At 39.4% G+C, this 21,807-nt stretch overlaps 1 protein-coding gene across 1 annotated transcript; it reads right to left on the reverse strand.

Moving 5' to 3' along the window:
- Positions 1-1,231: 1,231 nt before the first annotated feature.
- LOC134140723 (astacin-like metalloendopeptidase) lies at positions 1,232-15,993 on the reverse strand. The gene is made up of 13 exons (XM_062576279.1): positions 15,925-15,993; positions 15,664-15,688; positions 12,293-12,309; positions 11,533-11,557; positions 10,514-10,585; positions 9,354-9,494; positions 8,569-8,686; positions 7,628-7,806; positions 7,416-7,500; positions 6,230-6,357; positions 5,058-5,173; positions 4,399-4,639; positions 1,232-1,287 (listed from the first exon to the last, which is right to left on the reverse strand). Exons 1-13 carry the CDS (start codon positions 15,991-15,993, stop codon positions 1,232-1,234), a joined length of 1,272 nt encoding a protein of 423 aa, XP_062432263.1.
- Positions 15,994-21,807: the final 5,814 nt, after the last annotated feature.

A 21,807-nucleotide genomic window follows, 5' to 3' on the forward strand; every position in this document is an offset into this window, starting at 1 on the left:
GTGAACTTGCTGGAATGAGGGTACAGAATCTTCCACCGACAAGTTATCTGTTCTGTGGCCTGAGCAGAGTGCAGGCCCTGTGGTCATGCCATAAACCATAAACAATGCAGTCTTCCATGTACCTCCTGGATGCAGTGTCATGGGAATAGTGTCCTGGGAATGGTGTCCTTGGTTATCAGTACAGGCCGTTCTTGTTCTACTGCTTCTTCCAGGGCTCTCTCACATGCACACACATTTCCATTCCTACTGCATTCCTACCAGTCTTTGTATTTCTGTTAGGAATATCTCCACAAGGACTAGCCAGGTTTGATTGCTATGGATGTAGTCTGGGAAAGAGAGCTGGTATCCTAAAGGAGCTGACTTGCCCTGTCTCTGGAGTGCTTTGGGTATGTGAAGGTTTCTGTATGCCCAAAGTAGCTTTGATCCAGGGCCACTACCAGAAGCAGAAACACCAGCTTCATCCTGCAAGGCAGCACTTCTGAAATAGAGACCTCCAGAGGAGCCACACAGCCTGTCTGGTACTCTATCCTGTTGAGATGACCTCTAGACTGGGACTGCTCAAGGGAGACACCTTGCGGCTGTCCCACGGTAGAGTGTGCACACACCTGGATGTGGATGTTGGAAAATCCCAGTTGTGATTTATGAGGCTGCTTTTCCTGCTAAAGTACTTCCTTGCCCTGTAAGGACTTCTCTCCAGAAAGATGATCTCTCTGAAGATGATGTATTGTCTGATATTCCTTCTGGAGCTGATCAAGGATGAGGAATAGGACACAGACACACCACGGGGAGAGTCTAGAGATGAGTGTTTGAAGCTGCAGCTGGACACACTTGGTGAATTTGTCAAATGAGCTTTGGGGAGCATTTTGTTGTGCTCTGGAGCTTCAGTGTAGGCCATATGAATCTATCTTCGCCTCCTTTTGAACGCCTCTGTTAGCAAGCCAGATCTCTTTACATGCCTTTGAAATTCTATTGCTCCAAAATATTGAAGGATAAGTTACACACTATCTGCTTTCAAGTCGCAGATGCCTGTGCTAGGCAAAGTCTGAGGTCATTTCTGACAGGAGAGAGAAATCTTTGCTCTGTGAAGCTTGCACAAAAGCTAGTGAGCTGATAAACAGTCATGTTTCTTTGGAAACTGTCCAAATTTCTTCATGTATGTGTATGGTTTCTTTAAGCAGCAGCTGTTTCTTTTCTGGCATCCATTTCTTGGAAGTTTGGTGCCAGATCCCGTTCAAGCCTCAAAGGATTTCTGTAAAGCCATTTGTAAAGGTATCTGTAGGGCTATCACTGTGAAAAAAGCATTATGAAGGCCTATGCAAAAACACCTGGAGAGAAACTCGGAACCAAAAAGGCACCTAAATCAAATCTGAAAAACATTTTAATAGAGAAATAAAAGAAATTCTATATTGTTTTAAAATACTAACCTAATTGAACTAAATATGAAATAAATAAAAATTACATATCTTAAGAGCTTCATAAAGATCATTTTTTTTTGTTCCATTTTGTATTTCTGTAAGGAGTTTTCTAAGCTCTTCAGAAAGACAGTCCTCTCCAGTTAGATCAAAGTTATTAAGAAATTAGGCCTTCCCAACCTATCAGTATATTGTGGGTTTGCAGTATTCTCTTCTACATTCTGTTCTGGAGGGGCTCAGAAACTTCATCTGTTAAATATTTCTCTAGAACTATTTTTTTAACAGTTTCAGAAGGACTCTTCATATATTGTGTGGATAGCAACACCTGAGTAATACTTGCAGTATCTGAAGAACTGAAGAAGTGCCATTTATAAAGTAGACTCAAAATTGCTTTCTTCAGAGGCATTTGCAAAGACATTTATCACTGTGGATGAACAAGCAATCTACAGTGGAATTAAAAGTTTCTCTGACTGCAAGTAAGTGATTGATTTTTCATACTTGGGAAAAGGCAATTTTAAGTGTTTCATTTATTTTTTAAAAAAATCTTATTTGGAAGATGTGATTAGAAATAAGCATACTGGTATGGTGTACTCTATGTGGTGGTAATAGTTTACCCCGGTAGTGTACTTTGATGTAGAGACAGCTTTGAGCAAATACTTGCAAGTTTAGTCTTACTTTTTGGTGTCTCCTTTTGTTAAAGGAAGGTGAGTAGTAGTTTGTTGTTTACTATATCAGTTTAACTCTGAGATTTAAATTCATTTCTCACAGCTCTCTTCTAGAAGTGTATTTCTATGAGGAAGGTTCCGAGGTTCCTAGTATTACAGAGCAAAGCCATGGAAAACATTTGCATTTTTCAGATCTCAACATACGGTTAACCATGATAATTATGATTAGCACTACTAACTCTAGCATTTATCATAATCAACATGGTTTACTGTTGATTTATGCTAACTAAAATGAAATAGCAGCCTATTTTGCTCTCAAATCTATTAAAAATAATAGACTTATGACCAAAAGGATGCTATTTTAGAAGTGTAATTACTTTGAAAGGCTATGAAATGAACTTCCTAGGAGCGCAGCCACTCTCCCAACTTTTGTCTTCCTTATGAGATCAGAACAGGAGTGTTCAGCTTCTGGCCTGGCAGAAGATAGAGCTAAAGATAAATCATAGGGCTAAGGAATCATAGAATTGTTAAGGTTGGAAGGGACCTCTGGAGATCATCTAGTCCAACCCCCCGAACAAGTGGCCCATACAGGGATTGAACCCATGGCCTTGGCATTATTAGCACGATGCTCTAACCAACCTAAACATCGAACTTTTGCAGCAGTCTGTAGTCCACATCATCCTATGATAGAGTTAACCATCTATTTGTGGACTGAAAAATGGCTTATGTATAAAAAAGCACCCTTAGCTAGCCCCTACCTAGTTTATGGAAAACTACAGAAGGAAGTACCAGTTCCTTACGGCAATACTTTTTGTCATGTCCATCTTCCTTGTGATTTACGGATATAATAGGATCATTAAGGGAGATGTTATTTCTGGAAGCTTAAAAGTTAGGCTTTAGTAGCAGTAGTATGAGTAGGAGACTGTATCTAAGGTCTTTTTGTGCTCAGGACTGCAAAGAACATAAACATTTGTGAGATTTGGAGCTAGTTTCTTCAGCTAAACCTATGACAAAAGTATGTGATTTGTGTAAGAGGTACCCTTATGGATGAATGAAGGTGGCTAAAATGTAAGATGACATAAAATGTATGGTTGGAAGGGACTATTGGAAAAGAGAAATGGAAACACACTTTTATATGAAGCTTTTATTAAATTGTTAAATAGAAAGAGGTAATAACTTAACTGTGCAGATGAAAGGGGGGCACACAGGATATACATACATTTATATGGCTTGGGGAGTAAACTTTCTCTGTAAGTTGAAGACTTTGATTCAAAATAGAATTGAATTTCATACCGATCCAAGCCAGGAAAGGAGCAAAGTAGGAAAAGCATAATTTCAATATTCACAGAACAGATTCTTCTCCATTAAGTCAGTTGTGGGCACTATGTTTTCTTTGGACCCTTACTGTAAGAAAAATGAGAGAATATTTAGCTTACAGTGCTCTCTGAAGGAACAGTATCATCTTTGAGGTATGTAAACATTAAATCACACTTTGACAACTGGGATCCTACAGGAATAGGCATTACATTGACACCCTATTGCTGTTATGGTTTGATATACCATGATAAAGTTACTGCATTTCAGTGGATCTGCACAAATTCTGCATGTGCACTTTCTTAGCCCGTGGCCAATACAAGATAATGTGACTTAGCTGAGCATTCTTTCATATGAACTAAGCCAAGCTGAGCTGAACTGCATACTTTCTTCAGTCTTCAGATATATACACAGACATTTTTGTAGTTCAGCCAATATGTGTGTGGTTGTAGCCTTAGTTACTAATGAATGGAATTGAGGAAAATGTGTTTTAGGTAGATAAACCCCAAGGATTCTGACCATGGACATACTGCCTTTCCTTGTCATGTGGCTGGGTGACCTGCTTCCCTATAAAACTGTTTCCCTCTGAAATGTCCAGTTTAAGAACTGGATCTTTTACAGAAGGGCAGTATATTTAAATGATATGATCTGTCCTCTTTCATAATACAAGGTTGTCTAATCTACTGTGCTACTAACACTAGTAATAACATTAGATTGATCACACCCTTGATTGCTCGTGTTTTGGAATAGCATACATCTGAGAGGTGAGGCAATCTGGGAATCACCTGGCTGACACTATTTGTGATGAGCATGGCCCCATCTTCTGGAAGGAAAAAATGGTATCAATGCAAGACTGACCCGTTATATCAAAAGCAAGGTAGGAAGAGATGGCTCTTCTTCTAGAGGTCACCTCCTCAAACAATGTTTTTCCCAAATCACATGCAAAGAGGAAGGTAGAACATATGTTGATTTGATATAAATCATTTTTCTTTCTCTGATGTTCTCACTTTTCTCAGACCTACCAGAAGTAAAGATGGCTTGGAAACCAGAAGCTGTATCAACACCATCTGTGACAAACTCTATGAGCATAAGATTGCCGGAAGCTGCTATGTCATTGGGTATCTTTGATCCACAGGTTTTGTCCATTAGAACTGCAGAAAATTTACTGGCTCCATCATAAACTTTAACGTAATCACCCTGACAGCCTCTGGTTGTCTGCAGGTCAAAGGCCTGAAAGTGCAGTGAAATCTGTAAGGGAAGAGGGAACAAGCCTTCAATATACACATATATGACTTCTTTCATGGGGTGTCCTTTAAAATAGACAAAATCCAAGCTGTAACTAAGTCAGAATTGGAACTGCTTACCCAGCCTTGCCTGTCATCCCCTGAATTTGCAGGGTTCAGATATAATGGGCCTGTGACTGAATGCTCCCATGCTCAGACTGCTTTGTCTTGATTTTTTGCAAACCTGAAGCTCAATGTATGGAGGATTTTCAAAATTGCAACTGTGCAGTTGTCTTTGCCCATACCTGGCTTAAGGACATGAAGAAGAAATAGATACTAGTCTAAAATTTCTCTCATGAAAAAGATCTGGTAACTGGTGTGCAGATACAGTACAAATCAATCAGTTCAGCCATAGTCCAAAGCCATTATTAACCTTTGATTACCTTTCTGGATCGGGTGCGGATGAGCCAGACACAGTTGGTGTTATCTGAATAATTTCTTGGGTGATTGGCAGATTTCAGTGACCCAGATGCTGCATCGAGAATAGTGCTGCAGCGACCTGAGAGAAAAACAATGTTTGCCTCAGCACCAAACTTTTTAAGAGATACTTCCACTTATCTACAGCTACGTTCTTCAGAATGTAGTGGTCTTGATTTTCTGATCTACCAGCATTCATTTCAGGGTATTTGTACATCTAGGACGTGAAGAATCATGTCCTAATTTGTGCATAATCATAAGCATCTATGTCAAAATGGAAAGTAAAGTAGCACATATAAAAAGCATTAGCTTTTATTTGTAATTCCACAATGAAGCAAGGGATTTCAGGATGAAGTACCCTTTCTACTCTACCTTTTCAGTCTAAAAAGTGTGAGAGGTTTTATATGCTGCCACTGGTCAGTAGTCAATACGTTTTTCCACTGGGATAGGGAAGTCCGAGCTATGCTAGAAGAGTCAAATAAAAAATATGATTGCTTTGGAATAGTTAAATTCTGAGTTTAGGAAGAGGACTTGGCCTCTCCTCTGTGCAAGGGAAAATAATTTATCATATTTTTTCCCTTTGACCAAATAAATTTCTTTGTTTATATGGGAGAATTTCTTCTAGCAGAAGTTTAAGGAGTGGAAAATTTATACACATTTGGAATGATAGCTTAAACATTTGCAAACTATTAGGCTAGAACTGGACAAAGCATCTTGAAAGTGTTCCAGTTCAGAGAAACCTATAGCTATTTTGGTTTGGCTCAGTCCTTAAACATTAACTACAATGAGGGACTGAGATGTCTTTGTGAGTTTTGTAGTTGCCTCTTTAAGATCTAAGAAACCCAATGACTCCAGTGAAGCATACAACATAGTAACCAGTTAGGCCGGTGGAGTTACACTCACTTACACCAACAGTGAAATATGTTTGGTTTAATCTGGACACAGAAAGCATTTTCTCACTAATCACAGTGTGCCTACTGTTTCACCTTTGCATTATGTCCTGGAGTGTCCCTAATGGATACCATGGACTTAGAAGAGTATGCTTACACAATCTGTGAGAAACCTCTGCCTCTGTGGAGCTGCCTAAACACCTCCATGGAAGATCTGAATAGAAGATGAAGGGATGGCTTGCACTTACTGCAATTGTAGAGCTTGTTGATTTTGGCCACATCCAAGTTACTCAGTCCCTGCCTCTGTCCGATATGTACTGATTCATCAGGAATCGGTACAATAGTTGCTTTCCCAGTGGTATTAGTGAATGTGTGTCTGCGAAAACATGGAAAATTTATGGTCCTTTAAGGAAAACAAATTTTTCCAGGATTTAATGGCGTAATCTACATGCTTTACAGCAAGAGCAATTGCACATAAGTTGTTATTAAGTCTGATAGCTAGATTGTTCTTCTGGCCAATTCTTAATGCATATTTCAGCAAATGGGAATGCAGAAGTCTCTTGAGCAAGAGGAATAGAAGCTTTAAAGCAAACTGTCTGCTTGCTGCCCTATGATACAAGAATGCCTCCAAACTGCTGTTTGGAGTGCTAAATTTATGAAGTAGTTCTTCAGTTGTATTAGCTGTTGTTCTTGAGAATTTATTAAAGACAGAACCAAAACTCAACCTTAAAGAAAAGCCTCCAAATCCTACCCATGCTTGAAGGTCATTGGGAGTAATAGTCTTGTCACAGAAGTTATGGAAATGTTTTAAGATGAAGTCGTGGAATGGGCTGCAGAATTATTGAAAGGGTACGTCAGTTTTCTAATAGGAACAGCCTTTGACCACCTGTATATCAATTTTTTTTGTGTATGGATTTACCTGCCTGTGATCTTAGACTGACAAGAGTACATGCATAACATTAATTACCATGTTGGAGTTACAATTTGTAGTGTAATTCTACTTTGGAAAACTAGTTCTAGACCAGGGTCCCATTAGGTGACAGAGAAACAGAAGAAAAAAGGCGGCTCTCCTGCACACAACTATCTATGGTTGAAAATCTTCTTGGTTTGGGAGTTCCTTGTGAGGAACTCTACTCTGAAACTGCTTTCTTTGGATTTCGGTTGTTGGTGTGACTTAACAGTGCTATTTAATTAGGTTTGATCAAAATGTCCAGTAGATACGCTCCTTCCCCTGTCCCAGCTCAGCTGGGAATGACTCCTTAATGGAAAGCTAAAGAATAATAAAGTAAATCTTAAGGAATGCTTTCTTTGAACTAACTCACAGTGCTTTTCTCAAAGAGGAAAATGGAGAGGCTGATAGAAGATAGTTATTATGGAAGCTAATTCTCATGCATGGTTTCAATTCCACAGAGGCAGTGATATGCTGTTACTTACGGGCCATAGTGCATTACTGAGGAATAGTCATATGGAAGACCCAGGTTATTGGAGTTTTCAAATTTCCTGAAGTCTGCTCTGTCAGCTGTAATATATGATATCATATTTAAATCATGTTCCTTATCCACTTCCTCTCAAAGAAGAAAGAAGAGCTGGGAACAGCAGGACATATCTACTCTACTGTCTACATTGAGAAGTTTGAAGGAACTTACCCAGACTGATGTACTCCCACATGATCTTTACATATTTATCCCTGTCACTTCGAGAATGTTCATGCAAAAACCCCAGGGCATGGTCCAGTTCATGTTGAATTATTCCTTTCCACATGCAGCCTCCTTTCATCACAGAGACAGTCTGTCCACCTCCTACTTTTCCATAGTTGGACCAGCAGCTGGGAAAGGCATGGAACATCAACAAGAAAAGGCACATGGATTTTTGTTGTCAGACAAGTCTGGGGACGATACAGAGAACCTTGCTGCACGTGTCTGTTGTGGGAATGGAAGAGATTCCTTATGGTCTGTTGTGGTCAGAGTCCACACAAGGGCAAAACTGACCATGGCACAGAAAATCAGCAAACAGTATATGCATCACTAAAGCCTCCTAGAAGCCCTTCAATACCATGGAGGTTCCTGCATGCTAGTCTTCTGTACACAGTGATGTTAACTCCTTGGAATTAACCATTTTTCTCAAATGCCTGAATCCTGTGTCAGAGATAGAAGTAACCTAAATGGCACTTACAAGCTAAGGGATACTGAACAATTCTATCAAAGGCTGTAATTCTGGCCTTGACAGCGAATGCTAGGGAAGTGCTCTTTCCCAAGTTGAAATTGTTGCCCCATGTGCAAATTAAAACCACAACAGCTTGTTAAACATTAAACATTGTGCTAAGTGTGAATTATACCACGCAGCAAACATGAGCTAAGGATATTCTTTCTGCCTTACTGCTGGTTTCCCATGATCTGTGAGTCACTTTAGTGTCTCTGGTGAATCCCTGATGTAATTTGGATCTTCAGCAGGGTACCTTCCACCCTGATAAAAGCATAAAGTTACTTTTCTAATTCCACTCTTCTCTCCTCTTTAGGATCACACAAGATCAGAGTAGTGAAGGTATGAAAAGTAATATAGAAATAACATATTCACTTATCCAACTCACCCATCTGCAGACCTAATGCTGAGATAATCGCGTTCTGTCTTGCGCTTCACAAAATTAATGCAAGTCAGTGTTTCAAATTCTGCCATGGCATCATGAATTGCCTTTATGTGGTTCTCCTCTGGAGAAGAAAGGGGGATAATATGGGAGTCACACCAGAACAATGATTTGTGCCATTAAGAATCTCATGTATGCTCAAAAACAGTGTAAATGAGGAACAGAAACATTAGCCTATGGCTCTTTGCTTGGCAGTGAATTTTATTCAATATATTGTTCAATATATGTCATTTGTGCAATATAAATAGCCTGGCACAAGCCACTCTTTACCCAGGACTTTGTCCAGGACAGATTCAGATGAGATTCTGTTTTCTGAACTACTTGTCTTAAAATTATAGCAGTGGTTGTTGATGCATCTGCAGATTGTCCACTTGGTGACAGCTATGGAAAGCTCTTTTACTGATGAAAAATGGTCCATTAAAACCACATGCAATTGGCATGAACCTCATAAAGGCAGATATTCTAGCAGATACCATTAAAGGGAATGGTCATTGTTGTCTCCAAGAAACCGTCCCCAAAATATAATGGATGCAAACCTCTGAAGGAAATCTGATCTTTTTGTTTTCTATGCAGACCTTTATAATTTACAATTCATTTGTGCTTGCACAGTACAAATAAATCCTTAGAGCAGATTTCATCCACTGTGTGCGCAACTACTGGAGGTAGGATTCTACCTGAAGGTTATTGGAAAAAACCTTTACCAAAAAAAAAAAAAAAATCAAAATACCTACCATAAGTAGGATCCAAAACGTAGGGAACACGGACAATCCCATCACTGGACTGGGGCCAATTGCAGTGACGGTTTCGACAGTTGATGGCACTACGGCTCCTTTGTGGAGCTATGTCACCTTCCTGCAAGAGCTGAGTGCTGTCTGTGTGAGAAAGAAGGGGCAGAAATGTCTGAGCCATGGATTGCTGGAGGCTACTAGGCACCCTTGGAAAACAGTTACCCTGTATTTTTCCTGCTTTTGTATTTTTCCCTAAGCATATCTTGCTGGCCAGAGCCAGAAACAGTCTATTGGGTTAAACAGACATTGTCTGCTCCCCCTGTCTTATTCACTGCTGCATTCTTAGCTCAGAAAAGAGGTAGGAAGCTCCACTTCTGTTGAGTAGGGTTTAGGCAAGACAGGAAAGGGCTGGAAAGCAGTTGCAGTAGAGAGGGATGCTGTATAATAGTTGGGCTGCTTGACTCATTGTGCAACAGTGAGTGAATGCCATTGAATATACACTCAGGAATAGTGTTGGGCAAAGGTAGACGATGCCAACAAGGAAAATCAGGAGGCAAGAGTGCAGAGGGAGAGAATTAAAAGGGGGTTGAGTGCTGTCTGTAAGAAACTGTAGAAATGTTCATGTCTGTTTCTACAGACAGGAGTAAAGCTGCCTTTATGACTGCTGAAGGGAAAAGGTGAAAGACAAGTTTACAGTGGACAAAATATTTGGAAGAATCAAGAAGAGGTCTGAAATGGGAAGCACAGTACTAACCATAGCTTATTTAGGAGTCTGTATTACAAAGCCATATGACAATGGCTCCAGTGATGCTTGCATTCAAGAAAAAGGCAATTAAATAATAAAACCTTCAAGCATCCCACGATCTCTTTTTGTATCCAAAGATGGACAAAGACTGCAGAAGTTACAGCTGAAGAAGCTGCTTGCATAGTTCAGTTGCCTCCACATCCAGAATTGTCTTCAGTATTAACACAATAGATCTGAAATGGCCTGGGGCTTCAGTAAACAACCTAGCCGGGAGTAGTTCCTGTGGCCTCCCTGAGTGGGTCTTATGTGTAGATGCATAATAGATAGAAATAATATTTTCATAGACTGTGGTTAAGACATTGATCCTCCCCCCAAGAAGGCACAAAAGATTGGGCCAGCAAGGCTTTGGTGGCATTACCTTTGTTAACTTTCAGAATTCTGTTAAAAATAACTTCCTCCTCGGAGTCTGTCTCTGTAGGCGGATGAGATTCTGCATAGAGATGCAAGAATGTCACTTTCTAATTCCAAAGAAAATAGAAATCCTGATTTTTTTAACCCAGATGACCTTCCAGGGACCACCTGAAATCTGATCTTGATTACAGTGGTGCACATGAAACTTACAGAGCATATTTATGGGTTGACATGGCATTAAGTCATGTATGTGTTTGCTCAGGAACAGTCTTGTGAACCTCTCAACAGCTGTGATTATTTTGGTATTAATCCAGTCCCAAGAGCCTTTCTTTTCCTCACCTTCCCCTTTTTAATCATTGCATTTTAAAAACTGGACCTTTGGCTCTTACAGCTTTGGTTTGTCTGGCTCAAGTGGCCAGCTGGCAGTTCCTCTTGTCCACAGGGCTCCCTTTGTGCCCTCAAACAGCATGAATTCCCTTCTGCATGCACACTTCAAACTTGAACCCCCAACACTTGGAAGAAAATCAGATGGAGAATTGTCCTAGTGCTTACTGCTGAACACCCTGACTTCTTGAAAACCCTTAAAACCAATGAAATCAGAGTCGCAGTCCTATTCCATTGGCCAGACTGGTCCCCAGCTAATCCCAACTTCAGGGACTCTGAGGCCTTACACTAAGTAGAACTCAGCTGAATCTGGGCATCACACCATGAGTCTTGACATCAAAAATTGCATGTGCACTTGGTGTCTGTAATTTCTGTAACCTTCAGGTGACTTAAATAAGGGTATTATCTAAGTGGAGCTATTTTTAGCAAAAACAGCAGCTGAGTTTTTTAGCAATGCCAAGTACTAACCAAAACCAAAAGAGAAAAAAACCTGCTTTTTGTGAAATGTTAGATCAGTTGTATTTATTTAAAATTTCTTCCCTGAGATTAATTTGTGTTAAACGTGTTATTTTCTGGAGCAAATGGGCAAATAAAATTGAGGTATCTTACCAATTAGTACAATTTAGTTGGAATAATACATACCATAGATATCCTCTTGTGTGGTAACCTGCAAGGAAGATGCATTGTTATAATACAGTAATTGATGTTATAATATAAATATCAAAAAATGTAACAAACAAAGAGTGTATCATAGGATCATAAGTATCCAGACTACCATGGTAAGGATCTGTAATCATTGCAGTCCTGAATTCTTGTTTACTGTACCAATATGTAAAAAAGTACCATGGTGTAGTAGATACTTTGATTTGTTGGCAAATAGGGATATTCTAAAGGCAGTCAGTATAGAAGACTCAGGAAATGCAATTTGAAGGTTACCCTCGGTTTCGGTCTTCCACTGTCTTTATGTAACTGCTAGCATGAATGCAAGGTTGTTGAAATAGGTAATGAAATCCTCCCAGTATCACCTCATTATACAGCTGTGAAGGTCTGTGGTATGTAGCACCATATAGGCAACTGGGGGTTAGAGGAGTATCCATTTGTGGGGGTCATGCCTGTAACAAGGCAGATTGCCATGCCATTCTTGCTTTTCATCAAGCAAAGGCAGTTTTAAAGTTCTATATATGACTCCAAAGAAGGCAGAATCTTCCCAGGCCATTAACTGCATAATGTGGGGCAATAAATGAAATAAGAATGGAAACCGCACACTCTGTAACACCTTTGGTCTGAGTAGACTTTTCTTCAGAGATGGAGATAAGGGTGAAGTAGATAGATGGGCCCCAACCTCACTTTTCAAAATGCTGGACCCCAAGTGAACAGAAGAGCTGACTTGAGCTGTCCTTACCTGAGTAGGTTCTGTTGCTGCAAAAAGCAAGGAAGAAAAAGACAAGATTAGATTCTGAAATGCAGCTTCACAGCGTTCAACAACTCAGGCCTCCTCAGCCATGATAATGACTTTGGTAGGTCCCCTTGCTTGGAAAGGGAGTAGGGCACACTAGCTAGGCACAGAAATTGAATTCATACTTAAGACAAACAGCTATCAGAATTTCTAGTAGTTTGTATTCAAGGACAGAATCCAGGTTGTTTACTGTCTAAAAATGAGCAAAGCGTTTTATCAGCTTCAGTGTGAAAAATGTCAAAGGAAGCTAGACGAAAAAATGTTTTGTTCCTGATTGTCACTGGCACATGTGCAGGCTAATCAGCTCGACAATCTTTTTCTGGTTTAACAGTGCCAAAGAGTAAAGTTAAAAATGGGATGAAGGCTGTAATTTAGCGTGAGACAAAAAATCTCAAATTCACTCTGAACCTTACAGGAGCTTTGAGCAATTCTGAATCCTGAGAATATCTTGCTAGTGTGGCATCTTCTGATTTTGGGCAAATGTCTACTCTGGGTTACTGGTATGGAAGTGAAAATCTAATCTGCTATATATGTATTTCTAAGTAGAAATCTAATAACATAAAAATTTATTTTTTAAGGACCTGAATGTTTTGAGAAAGGTATCATAACGTTTGGAGGAAGTCATTTGTTCACATGACACATTGGTGTAGACTTAAAAAAAATGTTGTGAGTATTTTCATGTTTTTGTTCCTAACTTCACTGTTACAGCATCATAAAAGTATAGGCTTGGAAAAGACCTCAGGCAGTCATCCAGTTTGTCTCCTTTCCCTAGGGCAGAAACAGTTTTATCTATGTTACTCCTGATCACAGTGTGTTTAACCTGTTCTTAAGTATGATGGAGATGCCGCAAGCCTTTCTGGCAGTCTATTCCAGTTTGTCAATAAGTGCAATCTTCCATGTTAAAATTTAAACCTTTTATTTCTTTTTCTATCTAACACAGAGAACACTTACGCAAAAGCGTTCTGATATTTCTAAGGCTATCCATGTTCCTTGTCTTTTTATTCCTGTGTTTTCAACAGATGTGGAGGCTGCCAAGCATTGTCACAGCTTGTAGCACCATTCCCTTTTTACAGCTTCCATGACCCAAGTGATTATTTCCTAAATATACTGATGGGACTTCCTAACTTTCAGAAATTCTCAAGAACCTGGAATAAAACTGTTTTTACTGAGCCAAGGACGTTTCAGGTCTGCCTTTCTAGACTATTATTTCAGTTACATGGAAATGAAACCCCATTGTAATAACAGTTTAATTATTAGAGAAAAGTTAAGTCAGTTCCCAGCAGCTGCATCAGAGAGGTCCATGCCATCTGAAAAATTCTGCAGAGAAGCACATTTTTGAAATGGCTTGACTGACTTCAGAATCCCTGCATACAAGAGGCACTAGTATATTGATTGGTCAAGTCAGATTTCTAGAAACACAGAACCCCTTGACATCTTTTTAAAACTCGTGTGAGACATAACAGAAAGCATCAGCCATGTGCCTAATTATATCAGCATCTGGCATGATACATTTTTCAAAATACAGATTAAATTTTCCTTGTACTGAAAATACTGAAAGGGTCTCACAAGGCACATTCATATACGTCTCAGTAATCCTGCAAATTTGAGTTCCAGCAACCACAACTGAACTCAAGAAAGTATGTCTCTCTGCTGGCTCTACATGTACTGAACAGTAATTTCACAGCCTCCCTTGGCTTCTGTGTCATAAAAGACAGCACAAAAGAAGAACTGGTCAGTTTTCGTTAGCCCCTTGCTTGTTCTGAAAATGTCAACCAAATCCTTCTAATACCTTTGCCTTTCACAATACCTCACCTCTGACCTGACAGTTTCTTGCTGTAGTTAAGGTCTACCTACAGATTTATTTCCATTGACCTTCTCTAGAGGTCTACAATGACCTTCTTCTGTTTTGTGATTTGACAAAGCTTCTCTGTTACTGTTTCTGCCTGTGCTATTAGTTTGCTATCTTAATACATTGCAAGGCTTTCTCCGATACCAGACATCCTGTTCAGTTATGGCTGTATAAAGGTGGGACAAAGGAGTAAATGAGTGGCAAAGTCTTTTGGTAACATCCACAGTTTAGTGGAAGTCAAAATGTCGTAATAAAATTTGATTTTACGAATAATTCACATTTAAATCTGACAGACCAAAAATATGAAGCACATTACACTCAGTCCAATAACAGTCAGGAGACATGGCTTTTTCAAAAGGCCTGGGAGTCAGTGCCTTCGCCTGCTCTAAAGCCAGGTCACTCACATATTAACATTGTGATCTATATTTACCATCCATTGATGAAATTCAATCAATTCCGTATATCTTTCACCAGTTTCTGACAACTTTTCAATTTTTTTTACCTATTGTGACAGTGAATGAGGTCAAAGCTTCTTTTCATCATTCTACATTTCAGCATTACAGAAGGATGCATCCTTAAATATACAGGTCTTGGTCTTCTTTGAATCAGAGCTCTCTTCTGTCTCTACCATCACTAAATTGACCTGTCAAAAATTTTGTCTATCACAAAGCATGTACCACTGATTACATGCAGCTTTAACTGATGCAGCTCTGCTTTCAGTCCTCTTTCCTGCGGTCTCTTTCCCAGCCCCACATATCGGTTATGCAGTCCACAGCAGGATAATTACAGGTGACCACATGATGAGTGTCATGTCATGTACCAGCTCTTCATTCATTTCAGGAGTTACTACGCTGCACTCTTCACAGAACATGGAAATCTCTCCATAATAGATGCATCATCTCTATTTCTCTGCTCCATACTGAGTAACAGAGAGCTTCTTTTTTAACATCTTTCATTTTGCGCTGCTGTTCACAGTGTGTTCTCTCAGACAGTCCCTTCCTTCTGGCCACCGCTGCTAGGATCCTTTCAATCCTGATAACCTAAAGTTTTTCTATTCTCCACTGAAAACTGAAGCACTGCTTTGAACACCTCTTAATGTCTCCTTCTTTCAGATACATTTGTTCAGTAAAGACTTTGGGAAATTGGGCAATTAATAAGAATAAAACTCTAGAAAATAAGCGCCTCAGTAAGTAGCTGATGCGTTAGAAATGCAAGCGGAAAGAGCCATAATTTCACTAATGCCCTCCCCCCCCAATATGTGCGATTTCATGGGGTATATTTATTCCTGGTAATCAATTGTCTATAGTTCACTTCCAACTGGTAAGAATCATGTTGTTGAAAACATTACTGGAGTTACAGTACTTGCCTCAAATAATCACTAGGCTCCAAGATTCCTGCTATGTAATTAATTTGATACACATTCAGCAATTATCAATTGTTTTTAAAATATAGTATTAATTCTACTTACTTGCTGTGCTATTCCCATAGTTCTCCTGCAAAATCAATAGGTATAAGGTATTATTTTCCATAGCTCTTAAATGTAGAAGCAGTAACAGCAAAATTGGGCCAAAGGGAGCCACTGAATAATTAGACTGGTATTATAACATATGGCATTATTATTATGGCTTATATTTGTCTTGTAGGAAATTAAAATGGGTCCTGACAGCTGCATTCCAGGAAGGACAGATCAACTAGAGGAAAGAGCATGGCTGCATGGAACTACTCTCACCTGAATAGGGAAGCCCAGGATAGCGTGTAGCAGAAATGCAGTGAAGACTAGGAATGTCTTCAGATCCATTCTCTAGTTCCAGCAAAGTATCAGTGCTTGTCCTTGTCTCTGCTAGTCCAGGAGCACTGTCGCTAAATATACCAGCAGAGCCTGCTCTACTAGGGCTGAAAAACTTGACCAGCCAATGGGAATCCAAGCAGGAAGCAAACTTTTTTTTGTAGCCTGAACTTTAGCCTCTGGGCATCTCCCAGTGTTGTGCTGTGGCTGTCATTGTGGTCTATAGCATCTCTTGTCTTCATACTGTCATGCTGCTCCCTAAACCTGGATCAGCCTCACATTTCTACTGCCATGCACATTCTCTGTTTCTTGGCAGATCTTTCCTCAAATGTTCAGTGTTCAGGTGATGCTATCTGGGATATCGTTGTGCCTGGATAGCTTTCCAGAGCACTGTATTGATGGAATTTCAGATGGTAGGTGTCTTTTTCCTTTATGTCACAGTGAGCAGAGAAGGCTATAGCTGTATTATCTTGTTTTGGAACATATAATAGATCAGCATTTGGTGAGGTCTGCATTTCCCCCTCTCAGTCTAGAGAAGATACCCTTCATCATCTCTGCTTATGGATCTAGAAGCAGATTTTTTGTTTCTTCCTTTCTTGTGTTTCTTCCTTTCCATGTTTCTTGATGTTATTGGGACTCCATAATTTCTGGCAGGCCAACTTTTGTCGCAGGCTTTGTGACAGGAAGGCAGACAGGAGAAGAAAGACATAGCAGCATACTCATTTTGAAAATGATTAACATGTATGCTGGTTAATGGAACTCACTGCTCCAGGAAGTGGACGTAGGAAGCAGTGTACAGACATAGCAAAACATGCTTGTAGGTAATAAACTGTCAGCCACTTAATCTTAACCTTCCAGAGTAGGAAAGCACTGCCTGGTGAACCATTTGCTGAATGTACTGTAGCTGAGGAGCAGTCTGGTCTCTGATACACACTTGTTTTGTGTCAATTTTCCATCCATGGAGAAAGAAACTGATTTACAAAAGATACAGATTCTACCTTTAGACCATGCAAGTGCTCAGATACCCTCAGAGTAAGTTTGAAATCTGCAAAATGATAACTCACACTTTTACTGCTTCTGTAGCAAATAAGATGTTTTACAATGATTGGCATTAGAAATTATAGGTGGTAGTTGACGAATGATTCAAAGATCAGTAGAGGAGCAGAAAGCGTTCCACCTGTTCGTCACCAAATCAAACCCCATTAAGGGTAGGAGTTCCATGGAAATGTAATTTGAATTGCATTGGTGCAGATTACTCTTAATTTTAGCAGATGAAAGTTCATAACCACACAATACTTTAGGCTACTGAGTCTGGACTGACAGAGACTAGGGACAAACTTTCATTACCCCCGCAGGGGGCAGCATAGGAGAATTTTACTTTTCCCCTTTCTGTTCCCACATCTTGTGGTTGAAGTGTCCTGAGCACCAGGTAATACAAAGAAGGTAGCACATGGCCTTTGTGCTGTGAAAGAACAAAGACTCCGTAGGCAATAACAGCATACTAATCTTGCTGCAGAGACTGTCCTGTGTGCATGTAAATGTTTGCACTAAGCAATGCTAAGCACCTTTCTTCATATTTGGTTTTCATAGAGATGAAAATCTACCTTGTACTGAAGCAAAATTATGCAGCTCTGATATGCAATCCTATAACAGATCCCTAGGCTTATCACTCAACACAAGGGCAAAATGGATGTCTGATTCCAGATGCCTTGATATGCCAAAATATACCAAAAATACACCACTGAATGGGACTTGTGTGTTATGTGACTAGCATTAGAGTTGAAGGGGAAAAAGGTAGGTCAAATAATTGTCTCGGACAAAGCACAAGACAATGCCAGGTTTATATATGGAATTACTAGCAAAACTGCCCACAGGGAAAAACAGTCCAGGAGCAAAAGGAGGGATCGGAGATAGTAAAACAGGAAGTTAAACAGCAAGTTGGGAAGGTGAGTACCCTTAGCATCTGTGTAGCACCTTGTTGGGAAGATACTATGGGCTGCTAAGTGGCTGATTAGCTCCTGTGATCTGGAAAGGGTAAGGCAACTGGTCTGGCAAATAGTATGGTGCTCATTTTATGCTGGACATATTCAATGGTTCATGAGACAGATTGATACATGCTGCCTTCTCCATATACTAACGGTACTGATGGCAGGAGATATTGCTGTTCTGATCATGAACATGGTTGTAAATGTCACAGCTGGCAAACTAGGTGCAGCAGAGCAAGGATGTGTGTGCACATAAATTAATGCTACTGCCAGTCCTGGAATGCCTAACCATCAACTTTGTTTTGTGACTGCTTTAGATTCAATATTTGTTTTCTTAAGTGTGGTATTCAGTGGGAGAGGGATTGTCAGTATTCCTGTTCTCATTAATAAAAAATGTACCAAATTTCCCCAGATATTGCAAGAATAGGACATACAGCTGGTATATCCAGCAGAAAAAGTGCCACAGAAATAGTCTTTGAATCTTTATGAACCAAGCTAGAGCTTAGCAATGAGGAAGTGCCTTCACATGTGCAGAAGAAAAGCATGCAGGGAATTTTGTCAAAACTCAGGCTATCCTGTCCATATCCCAGTTTCTGGAAGGCAATAGGGACTTCACATACTTTGCAAAAATGAGAAAAGATTGATGGGTGGCCAAAACAATAATACGATGTCGAGGAATGCTTGGACAGTGTCTTGCTTGCAGAAAGTCTGTCAGCAACAGAGCATTACTCCCAAAAGACCATTACAAAACTTGGAGAGATCATGTGTTGATTTGGAGAAACCTGTGTGCATAACCAAGAAAAGACTTTATAGACATAACAATAAAGCATTTTATTTTCTGTTGCATAAGGCAGTTCACTGTAAAATACCCATATCCAAAACCGAAACAGCCAGATGTATAGAAGTTGCAACACTTCTATAGCCATCTTTTAGATTTTACTCAATAGTATATCATTCAGGCATATACTTTATAATTATTATGAAATAAGCTATCGTGAAAAATAAATGTGTTCTTGTTGGAGTATTTTATTGTAAAATGCTCTCCAAAATATATTATCAAGATCTAATTATAAAAAAGAAATATGTTTGTTTATACCAAGTCACTACTAATTTCTATTTAGTAAAGTGTAGGAAAGAATAGGAAGAAATAAAAATATAGTCACATTATGTTTGTTAAAAATATATACATTCATACAGTTTATAGAAGTTATATACCATACCTGTGTCATAATAAATCATTAAAAAGTTTTGAAGTTTTAAAATCATCAAGTCATATGGCTTTATTAAAATGAACCACTTGAAACAGTGGTATGTCAACAACACATAACAAATTGCTTTGGTTTTCCATTATGTAAGTAAACGACATGCAATTACATTTACAATTTGGGGTTAATGACAACATGTCTGAACCACAAATACATTATTTTAAACAGAACAGTTCAACATCATTTCTCAGAAAGGTCTATTGTGTGGAGCATTTCAGTGTTTTGGCTCACTTTTATTTGGGACAGGAATTCCAGTTTTAGTTCAGCTGTGTGGTTCATTTAAGTCTTCTGGTCAGGAAGTCTGCTGCTCTACAATGCTTCTGTTGTGGTGTTTTTTAGTTTCCTTCTCACTAGTTCCAGCTGCTGTAAAAAGCTATCGCATAGAATTAGCTTTTTCTTTGGTGTCTATATTGATCAGATAGATAGTTTTCTGATATAAATCAGTCCTCACAGAGGTTTTTTTCTAGGCTGGCTTAAAGGATTTCAGACCTTTAGTCTTTTTTTATAATTCACCTTTTCTGCTTCTACAATCACTTTTGATGGTCTTAGAATTCCTTCCAAATTGCCCATACCTCTTTGGTAATACAGTGATTAAGAGTGAATAAATTCAGTTGAATTCATGTCAGTCTTTACTGCATTTTGCTAGTAAAGACTGTTATTGGAACCCTGGCAGCCTCTGAGGTTTTCCTAGGTAGCTAGTGTAGACTTCAAGTCCTTGTATAGGAGAATGAATTGTGTTACAGAAGACAAGTTCAGATACAGCAAAGTGCTGTAGTGTTATTAAAAGCTGTTTTCACACACCCAAGAACATATATTGTGAATCAATAGATTTAGCTGTTCTTTCATGTCCCTTTCCGCACTCCTCTGGATTCTATCTATCTCCCATAAAAGATGTGTTCCTCAGCTTGATTCCAGTTGTGCTTCCTGTCTTTGTTTCCAGTTTTTGGAGGGTTCCTGAAATATTTCCATATCCTTGTTAACAGCACGTGCAACAATTCCCAATGTTGCATTGTCTGTAGATTCCTTAGCAGGGCCCTTACACATCATCCATAATACTAATGACTAGTTCCAACCACGGTCCTAGCAAGGCTTCTGTGAGAGAACTTCAGCCTAAATGAGGAACCATTGCTTGTCATTGGTTAGACGCTTTTCTTTTCAACTGACTGTGACAATGAACCAAATCTTCAGTCTGTCATCAGAAATGAGCAACAATGAAAAAAAAAGAACATTTTTGGTGTTGAATTGTTCTTTACAAAAACAAGCATTGTTAGCTGAAAAACTAGAAAAGAAACAATTTGAAAAAGTCAAAACATGGCTTTTAAAGCAAGTGTCTAAATAAGATAATTTTTCATTTCAAAATTAGATTTCAAGGCCAAATTTAGCTCTACATAATTTATCATTTAAACTAGCATTTCAAATTACTTGTATGATCCAAAGATTATTAGGGGGGAGGCGGAATGGAGGTGATCAAACTGGAACTTTAATTTGGACAACTCTAGTAATGAACTTCTGATTGTCTTGAAAGAAACAAAAAATTCCTGTCTGCTATCAGGAGAAGCCATCTGATTTGTCTGCTGCCCTTAGGTGGAGAAAGGACTGATCAAAGGTTTTACATGATGTTTTCAGCCTGCAGAACAATGTCAGGCTGATTGCAAAGGAATCCATGTGATGGGTTAAGGTGAGAGCTGTTAGAGCAGTGCCTGAGGGTATCTTTGGTCTCTTTGCCCTCTGAAAGGAGACATGCCATCACACAGTATTACCCGAGCTGCACACGTATAACACTGGGGAGGTCTTCCGTCTGGTATCCTTGTGACAGATTGTGCAATGTCAGCCAGCTCCCCTGCTTGTTCTCATTTTCTGGTCTCTTCTTACAAACTGGTAGCTTTTGGTCACATTAACTGTGCCACAAAAGTTTCCTCTGTAAATACTTCTTTGATTATTTAACTATGGGAATTGAAATACGGTCTCATGCTTGCTTCTCAGATGAATGCATGGGAGCTGTGTGTGCCATCAGTGAAAAACACCCATCTCTGGTTTTACAAAGATCGGTGAGATAGAGGCCATCAATCCTGATGATAGTCTCTCAGCCTTGGACAAATATCCTCCTATACACTATTATCAGCACCAGCTGGCGGTGCTTCACTCATTTTTTTTCTTTGTACCTCAGCAGAAAGGCTGTCTAATACAGTCTAATACTTCTGCTTCTGCCTCACTTACTGGCTTCCTATATGTACTCCCTCCAGGATTTGGGGGTTTTCATTGGGAATATTAAGATGAGAAGGTAGTTTCAGTCTTACTGTATTTTTCTCAATGCAGATTCCCTTAGCAATGTGAGCCTCACAGTGAATTACACCCATTTACCGGGTTAGCATATTGCTTTGCTTCCTCTTTGGGAGGATAATTTGTAGTTCCTTCATGCCTCCTGGGTGAGTTTGGACATCTTACCCTACTGTTACCGTAAATCGACAAAGCAAACTCTCTAAGACTCAATTTTGGAGAGTGAGAAAGCAGACAATCTTTATTATGATGGTGCCGGATGCACATAAGGTGGAGAGATCCCCTGTGCATCCGGCACC

This window comes from Rhea pennata, chromosome 5 (assembly GCF_028389875.1).
Source record: "Rhea pennata isolate bPtePen1 chromosome 5, bPtePen1.pri, whole genome shotgun sequence".
NCBI lineage: Eukaryota > Metazoa > Chordata > Aves > Rheiformes > Rheidae > Rhea > Rhea pennata.